At 36.3% G+C, this 15753-nt stretch overlaps 1 protein-coding gene across 3 annotated transcripts in view; it reads left to right on the forward strand.

Moving 5' to 3' along the window:
- Positions 1–15753, forward strand: part of LOC100004499 (stereocilin) — a 65017-nt gene that overhangs the window by 15853 nt on the left and 33411 nt on the right. For 2 of the 3 annotated variants that reach the window (XR_012383171.1, XM_073908101.1), the window contains exons 7-17: positions 1571–1633; positions 3083–3208; positions 3780–3946; positions 4603–4789; positions 6347–6462; positions 6537–6669; positions 6747–6929; positions 9307–9345; positions 10813–10983; positions 11068–11217; positions 15409–15467. Coding sequence is in view for 2 of the 3 variants with exons in the window: in XM_073908101.1 (XP_073764202.1) it covers positions 1571–1633; positions 3083–3208; positions 3780–3946; positions 4603–4789; positions 6347–6462; positions 6537–6669; positions 6747–6929; positions 9307–9345; positions 10813–10983; positions 11068–11217; positions 15409–15467 (1394 nt within the window). In the remaining variant the exon portion in view is untranslated. Of the gene's footprint in view, positions 1–1567; positions 1634–3082; positions 3209–3779; positions 3947–4602; positions 4790–6346; positions 6463–6536; positions 6670–6746; positions 6930–9306; positions 9346–10812; positions 10984–11067; positions 11218–15408; positions 15468–15753 lie in introns of all 3 variants that reach the window. The other variant, XM_073908102.1, reaches the window with a different exon arrangement.

The following is a 15753-nucleotide window of genomic DNA, read 5'->3' on the forward strand; positions in this document are numbered from 1 at the left end:
CAGTGAGCGCCAGCACACACACATGTGTACATCTCGACATGTGAAAGTGTTCCTCCATATGTTTTCATATAACTTGTTCACAATACTTACCTTTCCACAGAATTTTAATCTGGCCAAATGTGTAAACATTTAGCTGTGGTTCTCACTTCTGCTTTTGGATGTCTCTGGGACAAAGCTTTAAATACAAGTGAAACCACCAACAAAAGCCTGACCCCTTCTATGTTTAGAAATACAAGCGCAGCCGTGTAGAGTTGCTGATGATGTCAGAATTTACCGGTGTTTGGAATAGATGCGTGAACGGTCTTTTCCAGAATGTCCTTGTCTGTGTGATCACTGTTTTTTTTTTTTTTTTTTTTTATCGGTAAAGTCGTTCAGGAAAGTTTCAGGATAATTACTGGTATCACTGTGTGAAAGGGGCTAAAATGACTCAGTGAATGCCTCAGTAAACCAAATTTATATATTTAATTTAATTACATCTAATTTATTGATAAAACTTATTGTGTTTTCAGTATTTTAAGGAATATTGTGTGTTTCTCAATGACTTTTGCGATGTTAACTAAATGGTGGCAGGTTTGCAATCCTGCACCGATTAATGGATGACCATAAAAAAACTGCACGTATTATTAGATTTTTTTGTTTGTTTGTTTGTTTGTTTAACTGCAACCTACTGTATATGCCTATTTTACAAGAAACATGTTTTGTGAACACTTAGACTGTTTGTTGGTGCTGTAGATTTGCTGGTTTCTTCTTACCCTACTGAAAAAAACTGCTTAAACCAGCCAAAGCTGGTTGGCTGGTTTTAGCTGGTTGACCAGCCTGGTTTTATTTTTGGACCATTTCCAGCCAGGTCTTAGCAGGTCAGGCTGGAAAATGACCAGCTAAAACCAGCTTGACTAGTCTGGTTTAAGCTGGCCATATTTGGTTCTGGCTAGGCAAGTCAAGCTGGTTTTAGCTGGTCTTCTCCCACCCTAACCAGCTATGACCGGGCTGGAAATGGCTGGAAACCAGACTGAAATGACCAAAAGCCCTCTAAAGTCAGGCTTGTCGACCACCTGAAAACCAGCCAACCAGTCTAGGCTGGTTTAAACTGTTTTTTTTCAGCAGAGTAATTAATATTTTTGGTGCAAACACACATTCACAATGAACCTATGAACCATTATATAACCCCCCACCCCTCCAAACCCTCCTACACGCTCTTTGGTTTAAAGTGATATATTCTCTGGGTTGGTGTTGGATATTATGGTACTACAAAATCCTTGTAATAAGCTGCCAGTACATTTTCTGTTATTTTGCAGATTTATTTCTCTATATATTATTTATTAAATATGATATTTATTCAGATGACTAAAATGTCAATAAAAGTCAATTTGTTAAACTGGAGAGTTGAATTTTCAACATTATAGTCGACAGAGCTGAGATCAAGGTCCCATATAGCAACTCACTACCGTAAATAAATGGATAACTGTTAATTAACAGTTTTATTTTTTTACAGTGCATTTGCTAGTGTTGTGTTATATTATCATGCACAGTTTGACGCATTCAATTTAAAAAGGCTTTTTCTCCTCAGCAGCCTGTCCTGTGGGACCTCATTCAGAGGGAGGGAAACTCTTCCGCGTTAAGATTTTTAATGCAGGTATAATTCATTCTTCCCAACGCTCAGTTATCTAGCGAGTTAAGCTCAAGAGGTTTGGAAGGTTTTTGACGGTGAAGAGATGTGATATGAAAATCTCCTGGTTAGGGAGTATTTTTGTTAAATATAAAGGTGTATCTGGATGATACAGTCAAGAATTATCAGCCCTCCTGAATTATTAGCCCCCCTGAATATTTTCTCCTCCAATTTCTGGAAGAGGATATTTTTTAACAAATTTCTCAACATAATGGGCCCTATTATAAAACCACCGCCTTCATGCCTTCTTCATCTCGTTGGGCTTTTTCAGTTTATTTATTCATAACAATTTGCTTTTGTTTAATGTTATTATTATTAGCAGTATTACTTATTATATCCATATTTATATTTGTTTCATTAAAAAAAAGCTTAGATTTGCCCACCTGTCAGGTTTTAGACCATATGGGGCATGTGTGTTTGGATATAACTCAGTTTTTTGAACACACTTCGATATTATTGTTCATTTATTTGTTTGCTGGAAACTAAAACTGAATTTAGAAATAGTTTTGAAACAAAGCTTTGCGCTTAACAAACGAAATTAATTATGTATAGGCTAATGGATCTCTGTGCGTACAACACATTTCCTTATCCATGAGAGTGAATGTGAAAGTAAAGAATGAGGAGGCTCATCTCTCATTCTCGTGCTGCAGATGCTCTCTTTAACTGTTTTCTCTCTAGTGAAGTGTTCAGTCCATGTACATAGCAAATGTGCCATGGCACGACGCAACTGACTCTTAAAGGGAATGGGAGATAAGACTCTGATTGGTTTATTCTCAAAACACACCTTTAACTCATTAAGAGAGTAAGCTCAACCCTGTTAGACCATGTACCACGGTGAAAAACGAATTTTTCCATCCATAAAATAGCAAAAGTGGATTCTGACACCCTGATGTGGTTGCATAGTGTGGCCGTGGTGTATGTGTGTGCATGTGAATGCAAGAGTGTAGGGCTGTTTCCCACTACTGGGTTGCAGCTGGAAGGGCATCCGCTGAGTAAAACATATTCTGGAATAGTTGGCAGTTCATTCCACTGTGGTGACCCCTGAATACTGGTAACAATTGGCTTACTGTTTGTTTTTCATACTATTGAAGTCAATAGCTTCAGGTTTCTAACATTCTTCAGAATACCTTTTTTGTGTGTTCAACACTGAACGTCTGACTGAATGTTCATTTTTGGGTGAACCATCCCTTAAAAAAAAAAATCTATATATATATATATATGAAACAGTTCTTTACATTGTTTTGCACACTCTTTTGCTTCATGCTGCATGACCAAATTTAAAAGCCCTTGAGTTAAGCTCAATATAAACAGAACATATTAACAATATTCATAGCACTTTCCATGTTATAATTAATATGTTATGATAATGATATGATACGTTTGTCAATATCTAATGTCAATATTCATTTGCTTTAGGAGTATCTACAAATGCCCAGAGAGAGCATTCGCAGTGTGGTTCTGTCCGCAGAGAAAGATGCTGTGAAAAGATTTCTGTCCCATGTTCATCAGAGCTGGGATCAACTTCACGTGGAAACTATACAGGTAAACAGGACACCTAATTTGTAAAAGTTTTTTCAGCCTGATAATAATCCCAAACACACTGCTAATGCAACAAAATCTTATTTGGAGAGAAAAACAGCTGAGGAAACAAAGGCAGTGATGAAATGGCCTCCACAGAGTCCAGACCTGAATATTATATAGGCAATATTATAGGCAGTTTGAGATTTATCTGGGGCAAAAAAAGAAAGCTAGAACATGCTAAGTCCAAGGAAGAACTTCTAGAAAGGCTGAAACATGTTTGATATTATAATGATATACTTGCATATAATTTTAGAAAAGGCTCAACAACAACGTTCAAGCTGTTGCTTGGTTCTAAAGAGGTTAATCACAGACATTTGAGGCTAGTCTTTTGATTTCAAAAATAATTTAGTTCTTAATATTGTGTACGTAGTTCCCATATTTTCTGTTTGTATGTTGAAGGTATAGTTCACCCAAGAGTAATGGCCCTGCACTGGCTTCATACCTTTTAGATAGATAGGTTTGTGCAATAGTCTTAGCCTCCCAAAGGAGATTTTAAACAGCAGGTTATAAGCATAACTTGTTTCCTTCACAGGCCTCTCCAAAGGAACAAGAGGCCATGGAAAGTATGACCGCTGCTTTCATCCACAAGTTTCCCCGAGTCACACCTGAGCTTTTCATCGACCTCTCCCAGTTTATACCATACATGTCCGTCTCTGACATCATGACCTTCCCCGCCTCTCTCATGGTCAATGAAAGTGTGTAAGTGGATCTTACTAACACTTCATCAGTCTCCACATTAGGTTATTCTCCATGTGATGTAGAGTTGAAGTCAAAATTATTCACCCTCTTGTGATTTTTATTATTATTATTTTTTATTTTATTTTATTTATTTTTTTCCCAAAGGATGTTTAACAAAGCAAGGATATTTTCACAGTATGTCTGATAATATTTTTTCTTCTAGATAAAGTTTTATTTGTTTTATTTCGGCTAGAATAAAAGCAGTTTTTGATTTTTTTTTTTAATTTAAGGTCAATATTATTAGCCCCCTTAGGTTTTTTTAATTACAAAACAAACCATTGTTATACATTGACATGCCAAATTATCCTAACTTGCCTAATTAACGAAGTTAAGCCTTTAAATGTCACTTTAAGCTGAATACTAGTGTCTTAAATAATAGATAATAAAATATTATTTACTGTCATCATGACAAAGATAAAATAAATCGGTTATTAGAAATGAGTTATTAAAACTATTATGTTTAGAAATGTGTTGAAAAAAATCTTTTTACCGTTAAACAGAAATCGGGGAAAAAAATATTCAAGAGGGCTAATGATTCAGGGGGGCTAATAATTCAGGAGGGCTAATAATTCTGACTTCAACTGTATATGCTAATGATTCACACTCATGTTCACCAGACTGCTGGCCATAAGCGATCACAGCTCTGAGATGAAGTCTCTACAAAAGCAAGCCTTCGTAAAACGCCTGCTGCAGTCCAGTGTTGCTGGAGAAGTCCCTTCGTGGCCTCCATATTTCCTCAGCTCCATTCAACCTCTTCTTCCACATCTCCCAGTCAGTCACTTTCAGCAACTCACATCACAGCAGGTAAGGAACAATGGTAATGCTTTAGATTATCGCCCACTTTGCTGTAGATGATATAAACTGTTTCTTCATCTGTCAACAATGTACAATATACACTACCTGACAAAAGTCTTGTCGCCTATCTAAGTTTTAGGAACAACAAATAGTAACTTGACTTCTAGTTGATCATTTGGTATCAGAAGTGGCTTATATGAAAGGTAAAGGCCTCTAGATTACGCTTATTTTACCAAAATAAAATAAGATCATGCCTTGATTTTTAATTATTTAATTAGGACAGTAAGGTCTGAATTTGCTTGGACAAAAGTCTTGTGACTTAACAGAAATTATGTCCAATATAGACTATAAAGTCATGCTGCAATGGAAAAAGAATTAATAATGCTCTGCAATGACTCAAATAACCTATTAATAAAGTCATCTGGAGTTTATCAAGATTCTTTGGATTCATCTTCAATGCCTCCTCCTTCATCTAACCCCAGGGATGCTCAATAATGTTCATGTCTGGTGACTGGGCTGGCCAATCCTGGAGCACTTTGACCTTCTGTACTTTCAGGAGCTTTGATGTGGAGGCTGAAGTATGAGGAGGAGCGCTATCCTGCTGATGAATTTGCCCTCTTCTGTGGTTTGTAATGTAATGGACAGCACAAGTGTCTTCAGGCTGTTGATGTTGCCATCCACTCTGCAGATCTCTTGCACGCCCACTTACTGAATGTAACCCCAAACCATGATTTTCCCTTAACCAAAGTTGACTGATTTTTATGAGATTCTTGGGTCCATGCTGGTTCCAGTAGGTTTTCTGCAGTATTTGTGATGATTGGGATGCAGTTCAACAGATGATTCATCTGAAAAATCAGACCTTCTGCCACTTTTCCAAATGTTTAAATAGAAGTGTAGTTATTATTATTGCTTTTATAACTAGCATCAACAACAAGACTTTTGTCAGGTAGTGTGGGCATGTTCTCTAAATATTTGAGTTTTACCGTTTTGAATCCCTTCAACCAATCACCTGGTCTAGAGAAAAGACTTTTAGCTTAGCTTAGCGTAAATCATTGAACCAGATTAGACCATTAGCATCTCACTCACAAATTTGCCTTAATTTTCCTATTTGAAGCTTGACTCTTCTGTAGTTACGTAGTGTATGTAGACTGATGGAAAATAAAGAGTCAATATTTTTAGGTCTATAGGAATTCATTCTGGTGTAACAATCAAGAAACTTTGCTGCCATACCATGGCTGCAGCAGGTACAATGATAAAAAACATGCATTTTTAATCGATAGTTTTCTGTCTGCCTTTAGTACACAGAGTAACTACAGAGTAGACAAGTTTAAATATTAAAAACTTTTTTGGAGTGAGATGCTAATGGTATAATCTGATTCAATGATTTATGATTTTATTAAAAGTGCTCCTGCCAGACCCAGAGAAAATTGTTTAAGTTGATTTTATATGTGTTTAGGTTCAAACTTTGAGAATACAAAATTATTTCAGATAAAAGGTTTGCACAAGTCAAGACAATGACATTTTTGAAGAATTTCTAAAAGTAGCATCAGAATGTTTGACCTACAGCTCATGCCGTTAATGGAGATGTTGGGGAACAGCAGTCTGGATGCCACAAGGGGGCGCCATGTACTTCGTACCGTCTTCGGCAGGGGAAAGAACCTGACTAGCGACAACATAATGAGGTACAAGCACAAGTTCAATAACATTTGACCTTTACATATTGAGTTTTGACCAAATACAATGTTTCTCACAATAGGTTAGGAGGTCTTATATGTTACGTGAACTCTGAAGACTTACAACACCTTTTGTCTTCATCAAATCTCTCACCCGTCCTGTGGCAGCAGCTGGCTCAATGTGTATCAGAGGGACATGTCAGCGCAAATGGCAGAGTAAGCCTTCATTTTTGAGTTAACATGAAGTACAGTATTTTGAAAGTGTTTTTAATGTAGGTTTCCTTTACACACAGTTGTCACACTGGCTTGGGACAGCTCTTAAATCTCTAAATGCCAGTATCCTATCAGCTTCATTAATGGGCTCATTGCATGGTATGCTGCCGCAAATGGGTGCTTCATTTTTGGAACCGCTGTCCTCAAACAAGTTGCTGGATCTGGTAACTCTACCGGATATCCCAGCTTTCCCACCTGCGCAGGTAGGAGAACTACAATGCAGGGCTATGCAATATTCAGAAGTAAACTGAAAATAATTTTCAGTCCAATTTAGTTCGCAGATATGAACAGAATGCAGAATTATATGTATGGATGTAAAATTCACATCTTTAAAAATGGGTCACATAATGCTTTCTGACTCTTTTAAGTTTCTTTCTTGCAATGCTGTTGTTTGAACAAATACATTCTCAGCACAAAGTAAGAAACTTTTGAGTATTTGAAAAAGCATATTTTATTTCAGTAAAATATTCATGTGCTTTCTTATCGGTGCGCTTAGAAAATGCAAATCAGGAGTTTAAACTAGAGGTCTGTGTGCGACTCATTTTTTTAGTCCCGCTTCCGCAAGGTTTTATTCCGCACCCGACTGCTCCCGCCATATATCCATCCTTTAGTCACCCCCTGCCCGCTTAGAAACATTTTCTACCCAACTGTTTTAGATCTGGTTTCAAAAAATCTCATGTTTAAATTGGGCACTACCAAAAGAGAGAGATACCAGATAAAATTGTAGGTTGTGCAAGGATTGTAGGCTGAATGTGAGTTTTGAGACATGAGTACTGCCTTAAACCTGATGTTGCAGTCCTCTGACTGCTATAGGGGAAAACTTTGAGGTATTATCACATCGCGCAAAGGGTCATTTTATTTTACATTTGCGCCTATGACGCCTGAAAAAGTCTCCCATACTGTACATGAGACTTGCCTGATGTGGGTTTCCTAACAGTAAACTGACTGTTTTCTAATGCAAGCTGAAGGACAGCACATCTTCAATTTGTTCTGCCATGCTGGTAAACCTGCTCTGAGGACCGTTATGCAGATGAAGCACGCACAGACTGCGAATAAAACACACATGCAGAAAGCACTGGTCATGCCTTCAGCATGTGTAACAGTTGTGAGCACTGGCTGTATCGGTGCTCAATAAGAATGAGGAAATCACAAGCTAGGTTTCTATCCATCTATATTTTGCACATTTGGATATGCGTATAAAAAAACTGTTGATGAAAACGCCAAGATGCGCATACATTTTGAAAATGGGCATAAAAACTGTGCATAACTGAGAGAAACTGTGATGGAAACACTTTTACCGAACAAACTCCTGTATGCGCATTTAAAAAAGTCATGTGATTTTGTTATAAGAGATCAACGTAAAACATCTGAAATGTTGTTTTGGTCATTCTTAAACACCTTAACCATTTCAGTATTAGTGTTATTTTATTATTAATTACCTCCAGAATCAAAATCGCCTCTGCTCCGTGTCTCACGCCTCCAAACGCCACTGCGCGTTCACTGTGTGTCAGGATTGCCTTCTGAGGCACAAGTTTTTCATTCAATTCGATGAAGAAAAGAATCACGCAGCTTCTTCTACCACAGCAAATTCAGTTTTTACTGTTGATATTTGGCACCAGATAATCAGAAAAGTGACGATTTTGTTCTCTTTGACTTGTTGGAGTAGATCTGTTCTCGTGTTTAGATCTGTTTGGTAAAAGTCACTGCTTTATTCTCACATCTTTTATGCGATAATCCAGTATTTTTGGATGGAAACATATCTACAGATATGTTGTTCTGAATTAACGTCGCGACTCGAAGCGCTGTACTGACGCTTGCTCCAATTCAAAGTACACCAGAGTTACTGACTGCTATCACGTTTTATTCAGAAATGTATTCCTGCGCCGCAAGACATCTGGTCTGGTTCCACGGCTCTCGTTTAAACTGACAAAGCGTTTAAAGTGCACACTCAAAAACTCTTCTTGTTCAAACTACCTATTTAAAATAAGTTGAAACAACTCAATTCTTAATGTTTATGGGACAACTTAATTTTTATGTTCAACCAACTCAAGTTTGTAAAAACGATAAAGTTCACTTAAATCAATTTGTGTTGGGACAGCATGAAGGAATTGTGTGGAGCCCCGCATTTGTTACAGTGCATGTTTTTGGCTCCACCTTCACTACAGGAAAGGAGTGGCTCATTTGCATTTAAGGAGACACTTACAAAACACTTTTTTCTTCTTCCACCCCTTTAAACATTGTATAATAAAATCAGTGAGGCATTTTGAGCTGGAACTTCACAGACACATTCTGGGGACTCCTGAGATTTATGTTGCATCTTCTAATAGGATTCTTTTAACTTGACAAAAACAGTTTGTCAAGAGAAACATTAAAGGCTGCCTTAGAGCCTGAATTGGGATTTGTAGTGTTTACTGATGTGAAGAAACCCTAAAAGTGTGGAAACACAGGCTATGAAAAGAGTCCACTGTGCTAAAGTCAAGTCTGAAAACACTGACAGAATGATTTTATAAATGGAGAGTGAAAGTATTTTGCTTGATTTGACCTGTCATGTAATGCCCTTTCCCATTTCTTTGAATGCAGGCATTTCAGATACTCAACAAAATAGCAGAAGCAACAAATGTAAGCAGTATACCACTCTATTTGTGATACTTCTCTAAAGTGAGGCCCTGTTTCCACTTGGCATTAACATGCATTTTCAGTGATCCGATCCCACATTTTCAGCTGAGATGCATCATTGTTTCCTCCTGCTATTAACATGAATTTAAATGCGTCTCTTTAGGTCACTTGAGTTTAGATTTCATAGAGATCCTTCACTCTCTGAGCACCAGTGTTGGGTGTAAATAGTTAACAAAGGAACTAGTTACTGCAATTAAATAACATTTATACTGAAAAAAAAAATCAATCAAGGGATTACTATAATTATAATAACAATAATAATAATAATAATAATATTACGCCCCAAGTCTAGGGGAAAACAACATGGGCATAATAAACGAAGAAAACAAATGTGTTGGGGTGGTGGATTTCCCAAACAAAACAAAAACTTAATGCAAAAGATTCCCTTCGGTCGAAAACCACACTCACACACTCAGTTGAGAGTATATGAATAGATTTAACCCAGCAGATTTATTAAAATTTAGTAAATATAAATGAGCATCTCTTCAGGATGACCACAGGCCAAAATAACAAACAGAAGAATCTATAAAGTAAATGCACTAAATTACCTATTACTATTTAAAGAAAAATACAGGAAGCTTACCTTTTTCCCCAAACGTAAACATAGTCAAAAGTAATCAAATAAATAGGCAGGCCACCCCTACACGCTCAAACTCTCAAAATAGGTTAACGTATGAACAATAGTACAAAATTGATTGTTGGTCGTCGGCCAAAGGGGTAAGGGAAATCCACGAGCTCCACTCCCAGCACCGAACGCAGCACAAATGAGCTCCCCGAACCCTGCTGGAAGCTCCGTTTTATACAGGCCTCCGAGACCAGCAGCCAATCAGAACACGGGATCATACCGGCATGGGAGCCTATGGGATAACAGAAAAACTAAAAGAAGGCGGGACAAAGAAAAAGACATGCAATTTGCAATAATAACTAAACTTCCATCGTAACAATAATAATAATGATTTTTATTTGTAAAGCACTTTTCTTAAACCCAAAGCGCTACATAAGAAGATGTTAAACACGTCAAATAATTTTAGCTCTGTTTAAGAAGTCTCTAAATGTCGCTAAATGACGTCATATGTCAATTTGCATATTACTGACGTCATCACGTCCAACTGTTTCTGTTTGTTTAACAGCCTATGGTTAATAAAGGGCTATAAATATTTGCACTACACTTTTTATATGCATGTTGATTTAATTAATTGTATAGTTGTTTGATTCAGTCAAATAAATTCGAAAAGTAACTTAATTTAATTAGTAACTTACTTATAATCTTAGTAATTTACCCAACACTGCTATGCTTTTACACCAGTATTTATTGTCATCTAAACTTATTATCGGTTTATTGAAAATGCATCTTAATCCCAGGTGTAAACACAGCCAGGGTCTTGTATTTACAGTTTCAATCCTGTTTAGTTCAGTGCCAACACGCTCTGCAGATTGAAGCCATTGTTTCCGGGTCTGGACCCTGTTTTCTTGAAAAACTTACTCGTATCTGAAACTCCACTTGATTGTCATTGTTGGAGTTCCCTGCTGTCTAATCTGCGTCCTGCTCATCGAGCGATGGTCCATTTTGCTCTCCAACAGGTATGTTTTTACAAATCAGTCAGCATTTGTACTCGTGCATTAGATCTGATTTGGAAAATCAAACGGCACACTGTTTGTTTTAAGGCTCTGGAACGCATTTCTGCAAATGTAACCCAGCAGCTGCAATGCCTTGTACCATTCGTCTCCTTGAAGAAAATAATGTCAGATCTAGATGGCGAGGCAGTTCTTCAACATATATCTCTGTTAAAGCATATGCCCTGGTCTCATCAACAGGTACAACCCTAATTTCATACTTTTTCTCTTGGCAAGCTTGCTTTTTTCTTGCTCACACACTGTCACCGGCCACATGTCCATCAAAACGTGCAAATTTATAAAAAATGACATTAATAATTTGGAAATAAAGCTCTAATGTGATTTAGAAATCCAGACTTTCTTGGACATGTCTTAAATTACCAGTAAAATATATATATTTTTAAAAATGCAACGGGGGAAACCACTGTAGCTCTTTTTTCATATATAATGAATGACTTTTGCAATAAACCCTGGGAAACCATTGTAGATCTTTTTTGGTTCATATATAATGCATGGCTTGAGCACAGAGGACACCTCTGAGACGTCATTTACTTAATTAAATATGAATAACTAAATTATTTAGTAAAAAATAAAGCAGCATTTGGAAATAGTGAGCTCTCAAATTGATCGGCTGGCTCCAATCACGTAATGTTGAGGCATAGTCACATTTTTGCTGCACATCAAGGACTTTTTAGAATATTTAAAGTAAGCAATATTTTTAATCGATGTGATTCTATTGTAGATTTTTTGCATGTCTTTTTAAGAAATGAGAATTATCTGTCAGAATGCACATTAGAACTGTGTGGAGTAAAGCCTAGCTGTTGCACAACATGTACAAAAGCATACATTTTTCTATATGAAGGCTGATTTATACTTGATGCATCCGCTAGTTTGCTTAAGTGCGCGGTGACTGTGACGTCATTGTGAAGTTAGTGGAGATTTGCTTTGGGTGCGCGTAACATGATTTCGGTTGGCCGAGTGTACAATATTTTTTGAAACTCGAGTGAACAGTTCATGCGTCGCCGCATTTCATTTGAGTATGAATCACTTTGAAGAGATTTTGTCTGAAACAGATACGACTGTACAGACATCTTTATGATCCATGTGTGATCATAGGGATAACCAGATGGCCAATAATTCTTGGCTAGAAATGGCAAGAATTTTGTGGGAAAGGAAGAAAGTTTTTGGGTAAGACTTCATTTTGACGTTCACTATTGCACATTGTTCAACTAAAAGTTGCACTGCAACTACATGCCAGTCGCTTCTCATTTGAGTATTAGTAGACTCTTTGCTTTATACTGTTACTGCTTCTTCAACAGACATTTCTTCAACTGACAGAAACTTTGCAAGTACATGTCAACTTACACTAACCATAACGCGAACCCAGACCTATAATTATGACCTATTGAGAATTAGTTGGCATGTAAATGCAATGTAACCTAAATTCAAAAAAATATGTTAAAGGGACCATCAAAATAAAGTGAGACCAGTTTTTATAAATGTTTGGAATAACTTGAGGGGCAAATTTGTTAAAGCCAAAAAGAGACGCCATGGCAAAAATGGAGACCCAGGTGGTTTCAATACACAATTACCAAAATAGGTTTTTTCACCATTCATTTTGAATTTAAAGCAATTTAATAGTTACAAAGTGAAAAGGAACAAATGTTCTCTTTGATGACTGGAAAGGAATATTTAAACCTATAAGTTTACGATATACTGATGGCCTATTTTTATAGGCTTTGATGAGAGGAGAGAGAGCATTGGGGTGAATGCCTTTAACACAGAGGACTTCGTTTCTAATTTGACATAACCGTTTTTGTTAGTTTTATTGCTGAGCTACAAAAAAAGCTAACTGAAATTAAACGTTTCAATTAAATGTTGTAAATGAATCTGAGTTTTTAAAATGTAAATACTGTCTCTCGACAGATAAAGTACTATGTAGTAGACATCAATAAGCAAATCAAGACAAAAACTAGTGTAATTCAGTTATAAATGTATCGTTTTTTACTGTATTAGTTAATATAAAGCAATGTATTCTTGTCATATTAAAATATTAAATAAATGAGGAAATTACCCATGGAAACTATGTGTATCCTTGGCCCACTAGCCTCAATCAAGTTTAGTTTTTGTCCCTTCATAAGAAAAAGTTTGGGCACCCCTGTCTTAGAATACAAGAAGAGGACACGAAATACAGCCAGACAGTAATGTGTGGATTGTGGAGCGAGCTAAATCAAAAAAAAAAAATGTTAGTATTATTTAGTAAGTGTACCTTTTGTTTGCTTTTATTCTTGCCATAATAAATAATATATTTGTAGAGCAACCCATGTTCTGTTGTCATTAATATGTTAATATCAACTTTAATAGGAAGAACTGTCCGGGATATGAAAAAAAGCAAATGATGTATCAAAGTTTGATTTAAAAAGTCTTGAATGATTATAAAAAATCTTCATAATCATTAAAATAATTTATAAAAATATTTTAAAAAGGTCCCACTTTATATTAAGCGGCCTTAACTAATATGTATTTACATAGGAATTAATAGTATGTTACAATGTACTTATTGTGTAAATACATGTATTTACGGTGTAATTATGCTTGATTAAATACCTGTATGTAATTACATCTGTAATTAACTTTTGCAAGTACATTATTGACCATCCCTTACACCTTAACCCACCCTTAAACCTACCCATGCCACCAAACCTGTCTATAACCAAACCTCTATTCCAACTCAAGTGTTCTCAAATACATTATAAACACAGTAAGTATATTGTATTTTTTTTATGTGAGTACATAGTAGTTAGGGACACTTAATATAAAGTGGGACCTTAAAAAATATTGAACAATAGTAATGACATAGTTCCGTAAACTTCCAACTTCTAAACTACAAGTTTTACATAGTAGATTTAAATACCTTTGAGTTTATAATAACACTCCCTCAGAGTTTATATGGGAACCACTATAAAAGTGTTAAAATAACACGTTTGAAAGAGCTAACATTATCAACACTCAGAGAGTGTTAATTAGCAAACTCTTATGGTGTAAAATATTAACACCACAGAGGATCATATGAACACCACTCAGTGTTATGTGTTAACACTCTTAGATCAAATTTTCAACACCGCACAGAAATAAAAAACATATCTTGTTTAACATCGGCAACACTTTATTAACTATTCGGTTAATGTTTAAGGAAAACAATTCAAAACAGTCACAGACCGTATTTTTTCGTATTTTAAACCAAAAGGAGCAGTTTTAATACAGCTTTATTTTCTTTAGTTTTAATGTAACATAGCTAGTACAAACAAAATAAAGATGAAAAATGAGGCTATTTTGTGAGATATTTATAACGATTTGGATATCAAATGTCTATATACAAGCATAACAAGTAATTTTACTCGCCAGTTGCTTCTTCTCAATGCTCCTCGTGGCAAAAGAAAATGGCGTCTGAGAAAATCCTCCAGGGCTATTGCTGCATAAACTCCCGGATGTAATAGTCAACACTGTATTAGCGTTAGATAATTGTAAGTCTGCATGACAAGGAGGCAAATCATCTTTTAACACTCAGAGGGTTATTTTATATTTATCTAACTCTAGAATTTCAGCACTTTACTCTAAATTACACTAATGAGTTTGCTGTGTATGCTTACTTGTTTGATTTTTACGGTGGGACTCCCCCCTGTCATTTTAAAGAATATCTTAACTACGAACGTGTCAAGTGTAAAAGCCTCGTCCATTTCGTGAGGTGCACGCGCACTCAGTGGTGATTCATGTTGTCAGGCGAAAGTATAAATCAGCCTTAAGTCTTCAGCCAATGCTGTTCAGTGACAGACTTTATTCGATTAATGTTTATTTCTATAGCCTTTTACAGTGTAGACTGTGTCTGGTTTAAATTTCACTGCTGAAAGTCCAAACACTGAAGAGCAAATCCACTAATGCACAGCTCCACAATTGTTAATCGTGGAGCTCCTTATTGTTAATGATAATTGCAAATGAACATATATGATTGTTTGATTTCTCATATATTTCTTAATTTCCCCTAAACTGCACATAAGCATGACCAAGAAACCATGGAAGCATTGGCCATTCAGTGTTTGCACAATGTACATTACATTCAGTGCCCTGTACTGCGCTTGCCAGACAAAGCAGATCTCAAATTCTTTGGTGGATTCTTTGTCATGCTATGAAAGAACCTTTCAGCAAATTAATAATCCGAGCCCCTCAACTGCCATCAAGCAAATTGATCTTAATGCGGTACAATAGCCTCCACCAGGCAATATGAATTAGTTATCACCCACATTAAAGAGACTTTGTCTCAGCCAAAAGTGTATCAGATACTACCTTGAGGACGATCTAGTTTCTCAGACTCACTTGTTGTATTTGACACAACAGGCTCAAATGCTGTTCAAGATAATTCAGCGGACTGTAAACATCACAAGAGAGTCAATACTGTAAGTGATATCAAGCATTATTATACTTTATGTTTGTTGACTCTCAGACTAGCAGCAGATGTAGTTTGATATACTACAGAACAGGGTTTCTCAAAGTCCCCCAGACCTGTGGAGAATTCAATCCGGACCACCTCCATTTTGTATTTAAGAGCACTACTGTAATTGTGCACACTGAAACAAATGTAATGACAAATAGTCAAGACAACAAATCATTTGGTTCTTTTTATATTATTGTAATAAGTTCACCAGGTTTCAACTACATTTTTTTAAGCTGCACAAAGGTTAA

The sequence above is a fragment of the Danio rerio genome, chromosome 7, assembly GCF_049306965.1.
Source record: "Danio rerio strain Tuebingen ecotype United States chromosome 7, GRCz12tu, whole genome shotgun sequence".
Taxonomy (NCBI): Eukaryota; Metazoa; Chordata; class Actinopteri; order Cypriniformes; family Danionidae; genus Danio; species Danio rerio.